This window comes from Ambystoma mexicanum, chromosome 13 (assembly GCF_040938575.1).
Source record: "Ambystoma mexicanum isolate Mex_15411 chromosome 13, UKY_AmexF1_1, whole genome shotgun sequence".
In the NCBI taxonomy this organism is placed as follows: domain Eukaryota; kingdom Metazoa; phylum Chordata; class Amphibia; order Caudata; family Ambystomatidae; genus Ambystoma; species Ambystoma mexicanum.
The window spans coordinates 9,323,456-9,344,161 of record NC_090938.1 but is presented as its reverse complement, the minus strand read 5'-3'; the positions used below and the strand labels follow the sequence as shown (position 1 = coordinate 9,344,161).

The window sequence follows — 20,706 nt, the reverse complement described above, 5'->3', positions numbered from 1 at the left end:
TCTATGTGCAATTCACTGCCACTTTTTCTTTTAGAAAAGTCCAGCTGCTTTGGCTACATTGCCTCTGCAGGAAATATAAGCAAGTCCTGGCATGTTCTGGGCATAAGGGGACCGGGTATGCCCAGATGCGAGTATCCCCTTACTGTGCTTCTATGACCTAAACCTCTCTGATGATCACTATGACAAACCTTTCTTGGGTTGTGTAAGGGTGCAGAAGTACAGGTCTTGACACGGTTGTGGTGGATTGGTTGGCATAGGCATTTATTTACAGTAATGGAGGAAAAGAGAAGCCTGTCTAGCCCTACATCAACACACATACTACGGACTGTAAGGGGTCAGAAACGCGAGACAGATGTAGTTTTTCTCACAAGTAGTCATTTTATTACAAAATTGGAGTGGGGGGATAAACTCCTCGCTTTCCATACCCTCACAAGGATTTTCCTACCTGTCCTAAGACTAAAGGAAAACACGCTAATATTAAGATATATGTCCCGCACGCTTGTATATATTACACAATTATATAGGTATCCTATGGCCCTTCAAACTCCACAAAATAACAGTTCTAGTTGACGTAAACCTGTATCCTTGTTACCAGGGTTGGATCCCCTTCGTCAGGATCAATGCAGGGTTTTTCCAAACCAAAAGTTCCAATGAAGCTCTGCTCCAAATGCAACACAAAGTTCTTTTTGCTCCATGAGACTTTCACTTTCATTTTGATAGTCTTATTGTTGAACACAGTGTATTACTCTTCAAAATAATTGTCCAACGTTTCCACAAGTTTAATAAACCAAAAATACTTTGTCTTCAGAATTCAATATAACTTCTCTTCTTTAAATAACTACTTTCACATTTCTTCTTCATAAACAATATCTTGTCAGGATGGTTTTATCACAGTTCCTGATAATATATTCGTGGACTTGCCACTTTTTTCCTGCATAACCTTGCACCACAATGCAGTACTTTGTCATCTTCCTGGTCACTAACCTGCAAGGACTAACCACTAATAGTGCCTTTGCTGGTATACTTGCCTGCCAGGATAAAACTCCTATCACTACAAGTACTCTCTGCTGAGGCTTGCACTGCTTCAGACTGTACACACTTATTTCCTCAATGTGGAAAGTTAATTAACAATAACGGATTCTTGAAAAAGTCCACAACTGTGAACATGGAGTTAACTTCTTTCATATGGGTACAATACACCTTGATGGTGTGTTCCATTAATTTGTTTGCCAAGGGCAATGCAGGTTATATCCCCCCTCATTCCCCTTTTGATGGCTACAAGGAGGGTGAACCAGAATGGGCTTTCTAAGACGAGTTGGCGCTCGTATAGGATGGATGGGGATGTAGAAGTTCTCCAGCATGAGGTCTGGCATGGATTCACATGCTCATGAATATTCCCCATCAGGCTGGGAATCCTCGGTAAAGAAAAAATCTGTTTCACTTCTAAACTGTCTTTCTCCTAACAACCAATCACTGGGTCATACTGCCCCCAGCCAATGACTGCCCTCTACCTAAGCCACTCCTCTGGCAGCCATCTTCAGATTTTTGCGGCACGTTCAAGTGTTGGGAGTCTTCGTGCTATAGCGCTCTAGCTTTTATTGCATTTTGCGTATTTTTTTTTTTTTTAGAGTTTTACTCAATTTCTTTCGGTTGATCGAACCTCAAGCTCCATCGATTTACCTTCTGTTTAACGGGACCTGTTTTTGAATTCTTCAGTGCCCCTCAAGGGTGTATTTGTCGAGCTTCTTCTTCGAGAATTCCAGAAGCTTCTTAGAGGCCTACCCCATGTGTCATGGCAGAGAAGGACTCGGCGCATCTCTTCAAGGTTTGCCCTGGCTGCAACCTACTGAATGTCTTTTCGAACGATGGACACTCCCTGTGCCTCTACTGCCTACATTCCGACCAGTTGCATCTGGAGGACGACTCTGTGGCTTGTTGAGAGATGGTGCCAGTACGCGGGCCTACCGACGTAAGCGCCTCAAAGAGTGGCTGCTGGCCAAGGTCCATGCTCTGGGTGAGTCCCGGCAGCATGCCTCCCTTGCCCAGAAGAATGCTGAGCGGTCTTCGAAGACCTTTGCAGTCACCCCTCCCGCAGGGGCATAACATAAGGCTAAGCACCACCAGTCCACTGCCTCCAGGAGCGCTGCTGCGATGGGCTTCTCAGCAGCCAAGGCGAGTTCAGCATCCCCAGCACCTTCAACCACAAGCCAACGCTCAAGTTCTTCAAAGAGGAAGTCGGACTGTCCGGGTAAGCTTTTGGAGAAGACCAGCCTGGTCCGATGGAGAAGGCCAAGGGAGAGCAGGGCTCCGACCCTCCCACTAAGGTGAAGGCCGCAGACTTGCCAGGACCACAAAGGCCCAGGTGCATCAGACCCACACTTCAAAGTGGTAGCAGCGTCACTCACAAAGGCTGCCATGGCGGGTTCGCAGGGCACGGCCCGAAGGTGTGAGTATCCCTGCCTGCCAGGAGGGGAGTCCTTCTACCCCATCGAGAAGACTCCGGAGAAGGTAATGACCATAATTTTGCCGATTCCCTTGGTTGCAGAGAAGGGGGGCCACAGTAGTCCTCCAGGGCACAAACCTTTCCTCAGAGGAAGAACTCAGTAGCCTCCCGGTCCCCCAGGAGGGGAGATGCTTTGAGAGCAGGCCCCATTTTACGGATCCTGATGACGGAGGTGACGACGGGGCAGACCAGCCTAAGCAGCAAACCGTGGCCTTCGGAGCCTCCACCCAAGCGAAGGAGAGTTAACCCCCTTCCGCCATTTCACCCCTCGCCTCCCTCTTCCCCCACCGAGGGATGACCCGGAACCAGACACGCCGACGACTGGCACTGGCATGGACTACTACGGCGGCCTGGGGGAATCTCCCATCTCTGCCGGCCAGATCTTCCCCGCCCAACGAGATTGGCTCGTTCCACACTATGATTTTCAGGGCCTCGGAGCTGTTCCAGCTCATCCCGGAAGAGAAGAGGGTTCCTTTACCAGTGCCGGGAGGTGAAGAGGAAGACCATACTTTTGATCCCGTTGTTAGATGACATTTGGGACGAGTGGTTGTCGCTCACAAAGATCTTAATCGGCTCCACCGAAGAGGGATCGCTACGAGAAGAAATGCAGAGTGCCAGACTCTGCGCCCAAGTGCTTACCGTCCAAGACATCTCCAGACTCTGGTTACGGCAGTGGCCAAGAAGTCCTCTGTCTTCTTGTCGGCAGCCCCCCCCCTCCTACTCCCCTCTAGACGGTGAGGGGAAGAAGTTGAATGCCATGGGGCGAAGAGTGATCTTGTCGGCAGCAACGACCATCAAGGCCGCTAACGCCCTCGCCATAGTGGCTCATTACAACTGGGAATTTTGCTTCATGACCTGCCCCTCCTGGACTTGCTTTCCAACAACAAGCTGGGTGAGGCGTTGCTGATTCTACAGGAAGGCCCGGTGGCTTCGGACCACGCCATTACGGTGGCCACGGACATTGCTGACACAGGATTCTGCCAAATGGTCAATGGCATTTGCCTTCCTCAGCGAGGCTGGCTGAGGGCCACGAATTTCTGCCAGGATGGTCAGTGGAAGGTGTTGGATATGCCCTTCAACGGGGACAATTTATTTGGAAAGGCTGTGGACGAATCTGTCCAGGCCATCAAAGCGGACACTGAGACGGCTCATACCCTGGGCATTCTTCAGCAGCGACGGCTGTCCTTTGGGACTTCTGGAGGGAAATCCCAAAGTTCCTCTAAAGGATTTCGAGTAGGTGTCCCGTCCTACCGTCAGCCCCTCTGCTCATCGGTCCAGGAGACCTACAGGGGCTGCGTCACATCTGGAGGTAGATGTCGTCCTCGCCAAGACCCCCAAGGTGGCGCTTCGACATTAAAACAAGATTGAACTGGGTGGTGGCCCGATTGAACCGCCTGCGGAGTCTGTGCCCCCAACCATGCACCACGGTGGGAGGCCGTCTGGCGAACTTCATCAGCGTGTGGAAGACCATTTCCACCGACCGTTGACTCTCTCGCCCACAGTCATACCCTAGAGTTCCAATGGAAGGGTTCAAGATGCCACCAGTGGTCTGTCAGGAAAACCATGTCCCTCAGCTGCTGCTGGAGGTACGGGCCATGTTAAAAAAGGGGGCGATCGAGCTTGTCCTGAAGAGGCTCCAGGGCTCCGGAGTGTACTTTAGTTACTTTGTCAGAAAGAAGACCGGCAGTTGGAGGCCCATTTTGGACCTCTGCCGTCTGAAAAAGTACATCAGGTCCCAAAAGTTTCAGATGGTGACCCTTCAGCACGTGCTAGGACAGCTGGAAGAGGGGATTTTCTCTTGTCGCTGGACTTGGAAGATGCCCATTTTCACATCCCCCCATACACAAGGGACACCGCAGTAACCTACGCTTTGTGGTCCAAGGACAACAGTACCAGTTCAATGCCCTTTGCTTTGGGTTGAAATCGGCGCCACGGGTGTTCACAAAGTGGCGGCGTAGCTGCGTCTACAAGGGATCCACGTGTACCTGGACGACTGGCTCATCTGGACGAACTCTGAGGACATTGCCGTCGACCCCACGAAGAAGACAGTCCAACTCCTGACGGACCTGGGGGTTCTCGATAAACTTTGAAAAGTCCTGCTTGACTCCATCGCAGGATGGGCTGTTTCTGCGAGCCCGACTCAACAGTGTTGTGCCTGGTGTTTCCATCGGAGGAGACAATCGTGGCCATCTTGGGCAAGGTACAACGGCTGTTGGTCTGAAGGTCGCAAGGGTAAGGTCCATCAAGTACCTACTCGGCATGATCTTGTCATGCATATACCTCATTCGGCTATGCAGGCTACGGATGCGTCTGCTGCAGGAGTTCCTTGACGCCCACTGGATTCATGTGGCAGGGAGCTTCAAGGACAAGATCACACTCCAGAGTTTCCGTTGAGCGATCAGTGTTGGGGAGTTTATTCATTTGTATTGCGCACCGGACACGAGGGTATGAGGGTGCAGGAGCAACAAGGTTATTCGCAGCTTGGTTACATGTTATAGTGCAGTACAGTAATTACAATGGTTTTATGGATACAATGCAGTAAATACAATGGATAATAGATGGTTGAAGCAGTCATGCAAAAGGCAAAAGTTTACAGATTTACAAATATACATATTTACAAGTTGGATAGCGGTAAGGTGGGATGGATGGAGTTAGCAGTCATTGTTCTTTATCCAGTGTATGTAGTTACGTCTAAAGTGTGTGTAGGTTTGGGGTGTCCTTAAAGAAGGTGGTAGGGAGTTCCAGTGTTGGGCTGCTTTCACCTGGAAGCTGTTGCCACCCATTTTGGTGTGTTTGAATCTGGGAACTGAGAAGGTTAGCGTTGGAGGTTCTAGTGGGTCTGTTGGAGGTGTGTTTACTTATTCTATCGACTAGGTAGCGGGGGCAGCGTTGTTGAGGTATTTGTGTGTTAGTGAGGCTACTTTGAGCAGGATTTTAGCTGTTGTGTTGAGCCAGTTATGGGCTCTCCTAATGTTGGAGATGTGTTCTCTCTTGGGGATGCTGAGCGCTGCTCTGAGAGCGTTGTTTTGTAGCGTCTGTATTTTGTTAGTAACCGGTTTGCTAGCTCCTACGTAGAGGGCATTACAATAGTCCAGTTTTGATAATGCGAGGGCTCTGGCTAGTGTAATGCAGCTCTGGGAGGATCAGAAGGGTTTGGCTGCTCTTATAAGCTTACATGTGTAGGCCGTGGAGGATGCCATAGAGCTAACCTGTTTGTGGAAGGAGGGGGAGGAGTCGATGTATATTCCTAGGGTTTTCACTTCCTTAGCTACTTTGATCGGGTTCCCATCTGTAAAGAAGCTGGTGTAGTTGTGGTCCAATTTGGTTATGTTTGTGGTGGAACCAAGTAGGAGTTCAGTCTTATCATTCAGGCATAGACTGTGAGATGCCATCCATGCCTGGATGATGAGGTACACCCTGTTCACCAAGGCCAAATCATGGTTGTAATCTCCCGTCAACGGGATAAGGATCTGAGGATCATCGGCATAATTAGTGTAGGTGATAACCAGACCTTCTAGATCATCAAATAGGGGCTTCGTGAACACGTACAGTGTGGGGGAGACACATGAGCCCTGGGGGACTCCGCATGTGATGGTGATGGGGCTGGCGGCAGCTGTGGTGAAGACACGCATGGATCTGTTGCTGAGGGATGACTCAATCCAACCGATGGCTTTGTGGGAAAAGTGGGCATCTGAATCCAGGTGATTGCATAGGATTTTGTGGTCAACTTGATCAAATGCTGCGGAGAGGTAAAGTAGAAGCAATAAAGCCGTTTTCCCGTTGTCTCGAAGTGTCAATTTAAGCCTTCACGTCGATGAGGGCTGTTTCTGTCCCGTGTTGGGGTCTAAAGCCTGATTGCCGGATACCAAGGAGATGGTTCAGTTCAAGATATTTTTGAATTTGTTGGTAGGCTGTCTTGTCTAATATCTTGAGCAGGAAGGGGACGGTGGTAATGGGTCTGTAGTTGGTGGGAATGGAGGGGTCCAGAGAAGGCTTTTTGAGAAGGGGCAGGACCCAGGACTCTTTGAGGTTGCTGGGGACGGTACCTGAGGAGGAGGCGTTGATGAGTCTTGTGATGAATGGCGAGAGGTCTCTTGCTGCATCGTTAATAATTTGTCGGGGGCAAAGGTCGCCATGACAATTAGATGGTTTTAGGCTGAGAATGATTTTTTCCACTTCGAAAGTGGAGACTTTGGAGAAGCTAAAGCGGGTGGTGTTGGGCAGAGGGTGTTTGGGCGTGGGGCGCGGGGTCCTGTTAGTGGGGTTAGTTGGTTTGGCTAAGGAGTCTTTCTCTTATTTTTGATTTTAGTTTGAAGGCTTGTGACTTTGTTAAGGGCATTTTGGACACTGTCCGCAGGTGCAGACTTCCAGACCCCACCTCATCAGTAGACGGTCACGAGACGCCTCCCTGGAAGGATTGGGGGCGCACGCCGGAAGTCTCCATGCAAGAGGCCTGTGGCTACCGGAGAAGTCATTGCATATCAGCGTGTTGGAGCTTGCGGGCAGTGTTTTGGGCCCTCAAGTCCTTCCATCTCCCAAAGGCAAAGTGATACAGGTCTTCACAGACAACACCACCATAATGTTCTACATCCGGAAGCAGGGGGAACCAGATCCCTGGCACTCTCCAAGGTGGCGCAGAACCTTTGGCACTGGGCCGTAGCCCAGGGAATGTTCCTCATCCTTTTCATCTAGCAGGAGTGAAGAACGCTATCGCTGACTCTCTGAGGGAGCTGCTCTCTTGCCACGAGTGGGAACTTTGGCAGGACCAAGTGGATCACCTGTTCCGCAGATGGTGTTTGTCCCAAACAGATCGATCTGTGGATTGCCCCAAGTGCCGGAGGTTCGCCAACAGGTTTCCCCAGCTGGGGAGCATGGGGGACACATTCTCTTTCCCTGCGACGCCTGTTTGTATGTGTTCGCTCTGTTGCCATTGTGTCTTCGACTAGTCAATCAACTCAGTCCTGCTGCAGGATGATCCTCGTTGCACCGACGTGGCCGAGACCGATATGGTACCTGGACCTTCTGGACATGTCAGCGTCCCCTCCAGTCAAAATTCCGGCAGCCGCAGATCTTCTCGACAGGGAAGGAGGTGCGATTCTGCACCACGACTCAGGATCACTGAACTTGAAGGCCTGGCTCCTGCAGGACTAGATTTTGGGGGAGGGGGGCTACGATCTCCCAGCAGATTGTAAGGAGGTGCTCGCCAAGGCCAGAGCTTCATCTAATCTCAAATGCTACAGACACAGTGGAAGCGGTTCGCCGGTTGGTGCCGTACGCTGATGAGCGACCCTCTACAAGTCGCTGCTCCACAGGTGCTCCTGTATTTGTTGTCGTTGGCCAAGGCAGGACTGGCACATGCTTCCATCAAAGTTCATCTTGCGATAAGGATGATCATCCAGATCACCTGGATGATCATCCTTATGGTTGCATTGTTTGGTCAAGGAGTTCGTCAAAGGACTATTTTGCTCGTTCCCACCGGTGAAGGCCCCGGCGTGGGTGCTCAATATGGTGCTTACTAGGCTCATGGGTCCCCCATTCGAGCCTATGCATTCGACGCCATTGACGTTTTTTCGTGGAAAACAGCCTTTCTTGTGGCCATCACCGCCGGACGAGTGGGTGAGATCAAAGCCCTCTCTTGTAAACCACCTTACTTGACATTCAATGAGACGAAGGTGGTGCTACGGACGCACCCCTCCTTCATGCCCAAGGTGCCGTCGGACTTGCATCTAAACAAGCCCTTGTTACCTGTATTCTTCCCGACGCCTTTGTCGCCGGCTGAGAGGACTTTGCACTCGCTGGATGTGGCTAGAGCGCTGAAGTTCTATGTGGACCGCATCAAGAGTTTTCTGAAGACGACTCAACTTTTTGTGAATTTGGCCCTGTGAACCGTGGGAAGGTCCTCTCCAAGGCTTCCATTTCCAGGTGTCTCTCTGGCTGCATCACCTATTGTCACCGGTTGGCAAACCAACTGTTGCCTGGCTGGCCGGGAGCCCATTCGACTAGAGTGATCGCTGCAATTACGGCGTTCCTCTCTGGTGTGCTCCTGCTTGACATCTGCAGGGGTGCTATGTGGAGGTCGACGCACACCTTCATGAAGTTCTACTGCGTCGACAGGGATTCCAGGAAGGAGTCTAGAGTCGGCCAAGCAGTGCTGCTCAACCTATTCGCTTGAAGGTGAGCCTGGTGAGGAGGTAAGAGATGCTTAATGTTGAGCCTTGCAACTGCCTGTGGTTGTGCTGGTGTGTTCTGCTATGTATTCTTTATTCAGGAGCATGTGAATCCATGCCAGACCCCATGCTGGAGAAGGAAGAGTTACTTGCCTAGAACTGTTGTTCTCCAGCATGGGTCTGGCATGGATTCACATGCGAGCCCTCTTGCCTACCCCTCTGCGGCTCTTCTCCTGGTCCTACTGCCACTTTACGTGCTACCAAATCTGAAAATGGCTGCCAGGGGAGGGGCTTGGGTAGAGGGCAGTCATTGCTGGGGGCAGTATGAACCAGACCAGTGATTGGTTGTTAGAAGACCGTTCAGAAGTGAAACTGATTTTTTTTTTTTTTTTCTTTTTTCTTCACCAAGGATTCCCAGCCTGAAAACTGGAAATATTCACTAGGATGTGAATCCATGCCAGACCCATGCTGGAGAACAGTTACAGGTAAGTAACTTGTTCGTTACTCAATCGACTTGGGAAGTTGGCAAAAGGTATGCTGTTTTATTAACAATTCTCAAACAGGGAGTACAAGGGACACCTCATGGCAAGGTCTCAACGATTTACATAAACAAGCTTTTATAGTAAAACTTCATCATCGCTGATATTACTATGTGGCAAACTGTAAACCTTATACTGGATTGTGGTTGGATAATGGAAAACCTCTACATGTACTATGTTTCTATGGGATGTGGGGCTGTGATAGGACCTCTATTGTCAGGTGGGCAACTAAGCCCTCTAGTGCAAGTCATCTACGTCATAAAATACACAACTTTATTGGTTCACAAACTATAGGGCTCTTTGATACATGCCACTCTATAATTGGTTGGCACGCTTGTACCCATCTGGAATATTCCACTTGCTAGCAGCACGAGAGCTGGTACCCCAGGTGTTGGTGGGTTGGGCTTGACCATGCCTCCCCACCCAATTAGCCGAACATCTATCATCACTCTTTCTGTCCTTCAATTGGCCTTTGAACATGGCCTTGCAAGCCTCAACTCCTGGTAATAGTGTGAGCATGCTCTCCTCACCTCAGCGTCGTCTGCCCAAGTCTATATCCATCGATCACGTGACTGCATACCATGTTTCACGCTTCTTCTGTGCATTTAATGGTTTTTAAAACTAATTAAACTTGGCACTCATTGTCCTTTTGTTGTACCTTGGCACTGCTTGGCCTGTCTCTTGAATTCATTGCATCTCTTGAAGTTCAACAACCATTTCTCGGCTGCACTGGCCTTTTGACACTGGGCCAACCAAGCACTCTTGAATTCCTTCTTGCTCGTCAGCTACTTTTAATAACTGTGCCACACTTTCAGCTTTCCTGCTCATGGGCTTCCAGTTTGCTAAAACACAATATGGAACATCCAGATTCCTTATGCACATATATTCCTGGCACATTGCCGCAATCGATTCACTACGTATAGCCAGCCTTGTGAGTACTTAGTTCTATTTGCCTTTCAGCGTCTGTACAATTATAAAATGTTTTGCATTTTCTTGCGTGTTCGTTACACGTGTAATCTTAATTTTGCAAAAGGTCACTCACTTCTTTACTTCATCACAGCATCCTATATGTTCTCTTTACTGCTCTTTACTTTACTGTTCTCTTTACTGCGGTGTGGTTTGCCAAATACCTGTATCTCCTGTACATGCTATGTACCTGTATCACCATATTTATCTGTATCCCATATATACCCCTAGCCATCCTGTCGCTTTATATAAGTATGTCGCTATGTACGTCCCCACTGTTCTGCTCACGTGCCTGTTATCAGGTGCTTGACTGATAACCACCTATCACACTGCTACGCTTACACTCTTCTTTACACCATCATTCAACTAAAACACAGCTATACCCCTGATAATTCGGCCTAGCTGTTCACATGCGAACATGACCCCACAAACACCTCATCACCCTAATAAAACAGCTAGCTGAGCACATTCCGACTAGCTTGGGCGTGCCTCAGGCCTAACGCAGCCAGAACCCAGTCTGGGTGTCCACCCTCCAGACTGAACACATCCAACTGATTTCCTCAGCACCACACCTACTGCTAAGAAGCGGCTATCATGCAGAAAACACAACAGCTGCACACATATCCGGTGCTCCCACGCACCATACGACTCTCTCTACTGACTTCAACTGCGGTTCCCGAGGGCGTTCAACCTATCAGCGCTTTGAGGTCATACCAATGATCCATAAGACGCTATATAAATGCCAAGTAACATAACATTACTTGCTCTTCTGTCGGCTCTTCTGGGTGTGTCACTTTACGTCATGTGATTTCACCAGTCTGCCCTTTCGTTCATCTTCTCTTGCTCTTCAGGGATCTTCCCTAAGAGACTGCCAGCTCTTGGTGGATACATAAAGAACAGTTTTCCCAATGGGTACCCTGCTTCAAAGGCTGTTTGTGTTATTTGCATCATTACAAGTGTCTTCCGGTTACCAACATATAGGTAGCTTAGGGACGGCACTTTCCGGTAGAGGTTTTTGGCTCCTCTACAAGGGCTTCTTTCCTTCCACCCTTGGCTTCCTTCTACAAAATCAGTTAACTTCTGGTAATGTCTCGTGTGTTTCTCCCCTTAGGAAAGCTGTATCCCCTTGTATTTATAATGTCCCCTCTTTGGCTTGGGCAATACTGGTTTCCTTTTCAAGTAATCTTCTTTGTTGACATTTCATGTTGCTCAATTCGTATAGACCAATAGTCGCCCAGGGAATTACCACATGGTTATCCACCCGCTCCGAGCCTCCGACGGCTGGAGGCCACCATCTTCCCCCACCAGAGATTCAGGTAAGTGCTCCACTCCGGTCCCCTTCGCCCCCTCCACAGGTTTCACTTCCCTGCTTTATTGGTCCTATTCGGGAGTGTACGCCTTGGATACATTGCTGTCTCCAGTGCGTCCACTCCTGATCTGTGACAGTCCGCCATGGGAAGGAAGAAGGGACTACACCTAGTCCCTTCTCTCCTTTCTATGGCAGACATTTTTTTTGTTTGTTTTACTTTTTCCTATTTTGAATGACTGCCATCGAAAGGGAGAAGGTACTACATGTAGTCCATTCACTTTTTCCATGGTGGCCATTTTTGTTTACTTTTTAAATTTTCTTAATGGCCACTGGGGAAGGGAAAACTGATGTTTTCCCCCTTCTCAGGCGACCATATATATTTTTTTTCCCCTCTCCAATGCCAGATACCCAAGCGTTTCACAAAGAAGGAACCAGCTTTTAGTACCCAGGTCACACAGACTGTTGGCATGGTCCCTCATGACAGGTGACAGGCCCTTTATTAGTCGACACAAGCTCCCACCCCCCTCCTATGTGGCCCCCTCCCCTGCGCAGCACTGCCCTTGCGGCCCCACTGCCTGCCGACTGCGCACCCAGCCCTTGGGACCCAGCCCAGCACTTAGCCAGTGGCCTCCCACCTTGGTACTTCCCTCCTGGGCTCCCACCAGCACTTGCCCATCCCCATCCCCATCCCCATCCCATCCCATCCCATCCCTGCACTTCTCTTCACTTGCACGTTTAATGTCCCAAGGCCTAGTAGGACCACAATTGATGTACTGTCTTGGCCACTTTTTTGCCCTGTGGCGCCTGGAAACGCCATTTTGTTGTATATGCACTAAACAAATACTCAAATAACCCAGAGGTGGAATTATAGCAATCAGAAGTAATGATACTGATTCTTTGATCCTTGCATGTATCATTCCCAGGTCGACCATAAGGGGTTTCACCACTGACCATCTGTGTAATGTTGGGAAGTATAGCCTTACTCCAACAACAAGCCATTAGGTGTTCTGGCATCCTGGACATTCACCCTCCGAAGATGAATACTGGGTTTCTCCTAACTGAGTCCTATCACCTCCGGGGCCTTCTCCCAGGTGATCCTCTTGGCTAATACCACCCCAAGGGTTAGCTTCAGGGTAGCGGCTGCCTTCCCCTGGCCACCTAGCAGGAGTCTTTAGGCCGAGATTCTGTGAACTTTCAGGATGGTACTGCCCTGTGTCTAAACCCATTTCCTTTCCTTATACCTGCAAACTAACATGACTACTGATGTTGGCTGTCTCAACCCAGAAGGAGGACCCTCTTGTTCTGGATCTAGACTCCAAGGCACAGTTCTTTGTGAATAGAATGTGCTTACCTGTACACTCTGTGAATGTGCAGCCCAAGTTAAAGAAAATACAGCTCCCCACTTTCCTGGAAAGTCTTCCTGGATTCTTGCGTCTTAAAAACCAAACCTAGTTCTCCCCACTCCTGGACGGAGCCTCTTGCTGAAAACAGTACACAGATCGCCAGTCTCTTGTATGGAAACTCTCGAACAAAACACCATCTGCAAAACAGTACACAGCTACCCATCCTTTCCTTGGTTTGTGAATCGAAATTTAACTTACCCGATCTCCGATCAGGCCTGGCTCACTAACCTGCCAGACCAGACCTGACTGTAGACTTTCCAATGGCGTATCGAGTCCGGTTCACTAAACTGCCTGACTTGTAGCTTTTAAGTTCCACAAATATTTGCTCTTCCACTGTGGATTTCAGGGGGTGTTTCTGAGGGAGGCCTGTTTGTGTTTCCAGCTCCCTCAATGACCCAACAACCTGTCTGACCCTTTCCATAACTTTGGGAAGTCAGGGAGCAATCTCTGGGCTCTTCAGGGGGTGGAGTGGATCTTCTCTACTGCTGCTGCTATGCATGACGTTCTCTCCCTCGTAGCTCTGCACTGGTCCTCGTGTCTGTCTGCTTCCGCCTTTGTTCTTGGTTGGATTCTGCTGGGCTGACTTCCTTTCGCACTGCCACCGGGCAGGTCTGACAGTCAAACTCTTCTTGCCTCGGTTTCCAACCTTCTGGTCTACTGCCACAGAACAAGCGTCTCGTTCCCTGCTCCTCCAAGGGTGGCTTGCTATCTAATTGAGTGCTTCTTTCCTTTTTATGATTGGGGTTGCCTCTCGACAAATATACAAAATGTATTGGTTCCGCTGTAGGCTTTTGCCTCCTTGTTCCATCTTCTTCCTCTCATTGGTCTTTGGTGTTAAGTTTGGGTAATTCCAGTAGTGTAATAAGACTTTCTACTTTGCTATACCATATAGAGGTATTGGGGGGCGGGCAGAGGGGCCTGAGTGGGGCACAAAAGGGTCATGGGAATACTGTGTTCTCCTAGGGCCATCATCACTGGTCCCATGAAGGATCTCCCTCCCACTGAGTACCACCCCCAGGGGGGACCATCGGAAATCAGCCTGGCCTCATGGAGGAGGGCCTCCCCTGTGGAAGCGGTGACCATACCCTGGGTTTCATCGGTTGCTTGTGGTCTCGTGCAGAAGGGATGTGACCCAGCAGTTTGGCTGCCACTGCCACTTCTGGTGTGGCACCAGACTTCATTTGTATATGCTCTTTCCCCTTCTCTAGTGGCATGGCAGGCTGGAAAACCATTATTTGGAGGGTTGGCCAAAATTGGATTAAACGTTTTAGCCGACATGTCCCTTAGACATGTGGGCCACACACTTACAATGTTGGAAACCATTTGCATCAAACTAGTGCATGTTAGCTTTGCTGAAAGAATCCTTTTATGGGATGTAACCTGTTCGCACTAATGAGACCTGCTCTTTCCTTCAGTTACCTTAATGATTTGGAGAGAATTGGCCAAGCCAACTACGTCCCAACCCAGCAGGACGTACTGAGGACCCGAGTCAAGACAACGGGAATCGTAGAGACACACTTCACCTTCAGAGAGCTGTACTTCAAGTGAGTAGGCATGTTTTCTTGCACCTTGCCACTCGGCACTGCCTCATTTGCGGATACATGGTGTGAGCTAAATCTAAAGACCTCCTTCAGGGTGTAGGGGAAGACAGAGGGGCTACTAATCCTGGCTCTTGGTAGTGTTGTCTATAGGGTTTTAGAAGGAACTGTGAATTGTTTTGCCCAAGTTTTCTGTTGGCTTGGGTGCCATCTCCTAAACGCTCTTCTGTCTTTGGTGCAGAATGTTTGACGTGGGTGGTCAGCGGTCCGAGCGAAAGAAATGGATACATTGTTTTGAAGGTGTGACTGCGATCATATTCTGTGTGTCCCTCAGCGACTACGACCTGGTGCTGGCAGAAGATGAGGAAATGGTATGTCCTGAAAGCTGCTTCTTAACTTATAACAAAGATTTTCTGCTCTGATCGTTTTCCAGCCAGCAAGCGCTTGTACTTCTAATAAGGATATGTTCGTTGGTAGTATATCCAGTGTTTGCACACATTCATTCCTGCTTCTTGTGTCATGCTTCTGCTCTCGTTTTCTTAGATGTTCTCATGCAGTTCTTGTACCCTCAAGGGTTCAGAATTCATCAGGGAGCAGAGCGGATGCAAGCAAGTCTGTGGAAAGGGGCTATACTAAAGAGCAAGATGCGTAACTTCCTCTCCACTGCACATACTTCAGGGTGGAAGATGAGGCTGGACTCGATCCCATCAAATGCTTGAACAGACAGTTTGTTTTTTGCCTTTGGGCCAGCCTCAATGTCCAGATTGCAGGGTTTGCTGAATGCGTGCAACAAATTCCCTGTTGCAGCTTTTCCTGCTCGCAAAGCAGAAGGGTAGCAGAGTAATACTCTGGTTGCTTCACCTTCTGAAACCGAGTTTTGTTTGCTCCAAGATACTGGCACTTTTTGCATAAAACGAACCAAAATCCCGTCGCTTGCATGGGTAGTGTTCAACTGTTTCCGGAGTTTTTTCTCTCTAGATACAGGCGTAGAGCGCTCAGTTTCCAGTGAAGTAGATTTTAGGAGAGGTATGGAAGAAAGGCTACAAATAAACAGCCTGTGTAATGTGGAAATCTGAAACCACTTTTGGGGTTGAGCCCTCTTGCGCAGGCGCAATTTTGGCTTTAGAAAGATTCTAAAGGAAGACTTGCGATTTGCGTGTTCTTTTTGATGTTTTTACGTGAAGGAAACCTTAAACTGAAGCCGTCGCCTACATGTAGACAAACCATGGAAACCGAAGTCCACCACTGAGAACAAACCAAAGCTAAAATAGTTTGGGCTGTGACGCGCTTTAGGGGTTTGGGGGGGGGGTGTGGGGTGGCTTAATCAAGAGGAAAACATCCATTGGCATCACACTCTAATGGCATGCAAACCCCAGCCAAAATAGTGTACTCCACAGAAACACCACCCCTCAAGTACCCCTTCTGGAAGCTTGCAGAAGTGCAATGTCACATGCAGTGCTTTTTAAGGTGACATCTGAAGGCTGAAGTTTAAATAAAAGGAAGGGAGCCTTAAAAAATGATATTGAGGGATGTTGTGTTCATAAAAGGCAATACCCAAAATTCACTAAATTGACCCAAAAGGGCTCAAAACCACATCACCTAAAGAAACCCCATTTGGTCTAATGGCAGAAAAACAGGTGCATGAAGGATCATGGGTACCCTTACACAAAGGATATGGTTGCAGGAAAACTTGTGTCGATGCCCCCATTTCAAATTCGAAATGAAAAGCTAGACTTAAGACTCTGTACTAAACGGTGCATGGCAGCATGTGCAAGGCATGTGATTCTTAGCAGATGCAAGCCACAGAAACCTTATTACTGCGTCAATAATGTTTGCCACTAGCACCTGTTCACACTAAAGTTTCTTTAGGCAGACCCTTCCCACTTCCGAACTAAATATCTGCCCTGAACCCAGTGGTAAACTTTTGTAGAAGGCTAATTGTGACATAACCGCATCTCTGGGGGAGTGGCTAGCCTTGACTGGTTTATTTTTTATTTTTAATAACAAAATGATGCTGGTAATTCTGCCTCGAAAAAAGCTCTTCTAATCGCATTCTTCTTCATAAATGCTTCATGTTGAAGTATAATGTAAATTCACCAAAAAGGGCAGCCATTTAATTGTAACTCGCGATTCCCAGGGAGATGTTCCCTGCCCTCCTTTCTGGCATTTGGATCCCACCCAGCAGGGGGTTAGTCAGCAGAGGGCAGGGCATATTACTCACCCGATTTAAAAATGTTTTACTCTCGGTCCTTCAGAAAAGGAATCCTTAGAAATGGCTCATTTTCTTATGTGGTCATCAAAATATGCCCCCTTTTTAAAAACTAAACCAAATGTGCATTGTTATATCCTGTAAAGTGCGGTATTAGCAAGGAATTCCACAGCGCTCTAAGACCCCCAAGTGGTCTTGTGTGGGAAGTGTCTCGCCTGTGAACCGAGCAGCTAAAGTTCAAATCCTGGCCCTGCTGCAGTGTAAACCACGCACCACAGCATTCTAAAATAACAGTTTCTTGGATTGAGCAGACTGATCCCAGAGCTGCAATATCAAGTTCCATAGGAAACCCGAACATTGGATTGCGAATAGCTTTTCTCTCGCTTAATGGATTTGGCTAATATTTTGCTAACAAAGTTTGGCCATGGCTAGTGGGACTGGAAGAAAGCTATTTGGGCCAACATGTAAAGGGGTGAAGGCCAGGGCCTACGGTCATGGGCGGAGGCTGTTGGGGCAGTTTTACAGAAGTCCAACCAGATGCTTCATAAAACTGTACCTTGGGCAGTACAGAAACTCCAACTCTTAGTATAGGGCTGTATCACCTGAGAAAGTGGAAGCATAGACCGAGCAGCCAGTTTTATCTCAGGAGGGAGAGGGGCTGTAGCTTGGTACAAAGAAATTGCAGCATATATATGGTCCTAGGAAGTGCTGATGTAGTGAGGATAATGGTGTATTCCTATATACACAGGCAAAGAGAATTCTTTGGAAAGGTAAGTACAATTATCTGTCATAATGAAAGGGGCCCCTAGGGGTCCCTCGTGCTATGGAAACAAGGCAATGACCATACACGAAAAGATGCGCCAGACACGAGGTTCAAATTCCCAATGCTAGGGTTTATTGTAAGCAAAAAATAGTATCAATTGGCCAATTCTGATCTCACGCCCCGCGAGTTTCCTAGACCTCGAGGGACGCAAGAGAGCGAATTACGCACATCAGTTACATATATACAAAATGCATATCATACAATCAGCAAAGTCATGTTCAACACCCCTCTGTATTAAGTTCCTTTGAACTCGGGATGACGTTGGACATATCCGACGAGTATGACGATCATAATGCTTTCGATGTCTATTCTAGTAACTATGTACAATTAGAAAGTGCGGAGGCATCTTTTAGTTGTTGAACAGAACACAATGGTTCTGTCCTTGGAAGCAAGCTGCTCACGGGGGGCTGGGGGGGAGAGCCACATTCCAAGCTTTGCTATCTATGAGGTACTATTCGTGTCCTGGGAGCCGACACATTCTAAAGGGTTTTTGCGAAGGGGGGGCCATACGAAAAGCATATTTCAAGCCTTTAGCTGTATTATTATAACATATTCTACCATCGTACGAGACTGGCTGGCAGCTGTGAAGTGATTAAATGCCCTGCAGCTCTCTCCCAAGGCTACAGAGAGGGAGCGTGGGCATTACTCTCTGGGCTACTCATGAGGAGTTTCAACAAACTCTTCTGTCCCGCGACCTTGTCCTTTCATATTCAGACAATGTTAATAGTTGAGCAGAGTAAGCAGAATCCGCAAGAATTGCAAGCTGCAAAGCAGTTTTTAGACTGAGCAATGGTTAACAAGCAAAATGGCGATTCTTGCTACATTTAAAATGGCCGCTCGTTGGTCAAGCATAGCAGTTTATATTTCTATAATTTGGTGCAGAAGACGGTTGGCCCACGGCCATCAAGTTACGTCTATCATTCAAATGAAGGGTATTCATTTTTCCAGATTGACAATAAATGTGGTTATAAAAACCAACATTAAAGTTCTGGTAATTAAACCAAACCTTATTGAGAATGGCAGTAAGCAGTGTAAGGTAAAGCCTAGTGTTGCATGTTTAGAATGGTACTCTGCTCATCCTGGAGGGTGAAACCACCCTGGAAACCTTTAGAATGACAGGATGTAAGTCAAGGTAAGCAGACCCTAATGGTGGCAACCTATAGTAGTGTTTGGTTTCAGGAAAACCATAGTGATGCCAACACTGTTACAAGTATACCTGGCCACTTGCATAGGCAATTCTATTTTAGAATGGATACACTTGTACTACTACCGAACAGGTAAGCACGTTACAATGCAAGTCATTTCTTCTTTCAGAATGGATACATTTACACTAACCTTACTTTCTAGGCAATAACTCGCCCATTATTTTTCAGAGTGGCAGTTGTTAGGGTTCTGATTTCTGTGATAATTCCCTTCAACCTTGGAGACCCCCAGCTCTTTTGCTGGACTTTAGGACTTTTTAATTTTAACCCCTGGGTGAGTGACCTTTTTTCTCGCGCTCGTATTTTGGTCTGATTTGGATTATGCGTTTCCTTTGCTTTTGGAGTCTGAGAAACTCCATAGGCATCTACTTGGTGTATGGTGACGCACAGCACCTTCATTGCAGTGTCACTGAGAAATCCTTTAGATTTCTCATATGGTTTTGTAAAAAATATAACAATTGAAAACCTTAAGCTTATAGTTTATTTGTATAGCGCAGCAAAACCCTGGGGTAACTGGGCGCATTAGACTTATGGACAACATCGGTTACAAACGTTACACAAGTATCGGGTATCCACTGACCATGTTAAATACAGTGAAATAACATGCTGGACCAGGTTACAATGTGGTCCGAATCTACAGAAAGCGTTAGCATTATGTGATGGACACAGTTATACTGTGGGCTAGGACTGTGTCAGACAGTCATAGGAGGAGCTTGCTGAAGGCTAAGAACCTAATGTAGCTGCTGAGTCGTAATTAGCGCCTTCACCTTGGTTCTGAACGACCAAAAGATGGGTCAGCTCTGATTTCCGTGGGCAGAGCCTTCCAGCATTTCACAGCTAGCACCGGGAAACTTGCACCCCCTACTGATTTCAGGTTGAAGTTAGAGATGTTTAGTTGGTACATGTATTGAGTTCTAGTCGGTCTGGCAGTGCTGTGTCTAGTGAATTTGTCAAAGGTAGCGCGGGGCTGTCAAGGAGAGGCGTTTGTGTGTGATAACAAGTGATCGTAGTTTGATTCTGTCAAGGATCGGGAACCAGTGGGCTTACTTTCTGAAGGTAGACATGGGGGGCTTTGCGGCGAAGATTGAGGGCACATCTAAGGGCGTTATTCAGGAGATCCTGTAATCTGTTCAGATTGTGATTAGTGGAACGGAGAGTTACAATAATCCAATACAAATGATTAACGCACAACACATGTTCTCTTTCTAAAGAATAAAACAACCACAACATTGTCTTCATTAAATACCCACTTTAGGAGATCAAAGTTCATATGTGGATTTAAACTTCAAATGTTCAGATCCCAAATGACGCTATACAGACTTGACTCAGTTATTACCTCATGCAAAAGAAAACCGTGAACAGCTTCTAAAGGGACTCTTCCGTCCTTAGTCGCCTCCAACATTTCAAACTTGGAAAAACCTATTTCAAAACGTCCAGAACAGCCAACAGCGCAATGCTTTCCCCCTGTAGAACAGCTGACCACCACCAGCAGTCGGCTGATCTTGTTTTGCATATTTCCCTAGCGATCTTCCCATTCATTTGTTTCGCTGGTTCTTCAGGCTTGGGCAGAAGATTAATTGATGCAGTCTCTCCTTTTGCTCTGCACCACCTGCAAGTGTAGTCTCTCAATGCTTTAGGTTTCCTAACTTCCAAGATTTCTTTCATTTGCGTAAGTTCAACCCAAGTCTCATGAACTTGTATCTTTGTCTGCAAGGAAATCTTTTCAGATATTGTTGAGGGGGTTCTTGTTTCTCTGTGCTTGGTCTTTCTGGCAGTACAACCTCAGTGATCTAACAATTTCTCTTGTATAGATCCAGTCTAAGTCGATAATTTATTTTTTTATTCTGGAAGGATTTGGCATAAGGACGTCCTCTGAGGTTCTCAGTTTGGCGAGAATGTTCAGGCAATAGTTTTTCTAAGTTTGTAAATTATGTCCTGGCACCTCAAATAGGGCTTTATGTAGCAGTTTGAAACCTCCCTCCCAATTGTTCAGGAGGCAGTTGCAAAATAATGCAAGTGTTTTCCATTGAGCAATTGCTAATAGAGT

At 47.6% G+C, this 20,706-nt stretch overlaps 1 protein-coding gene across 1 annotated transcript in view; it reads left to right on the top strand.

Moving 5' to 3' along the window:
* The window catches only part of GNAI3 (G protein subunit alpha i3), a 257,782-nt gene that overhangs the window by 125,422 nt on the left and 111,654 nt on the right, over positions 1-20,706 (top strand). Inside the window, exons 5-6 of the mRNA XM_069632998.1 lie at positions 14,303-14,431; positions 14,667-14,796. Of these exons, the coding sequence (XP_069489099.1) occupies positions 14,303-14,431; positions 14,667-14,796 (259 nt within the window). The remainder of the gene's footprint in view (positions 1-14,302; positions 14,432-14,666; positions 14,797-20,706) is intronic.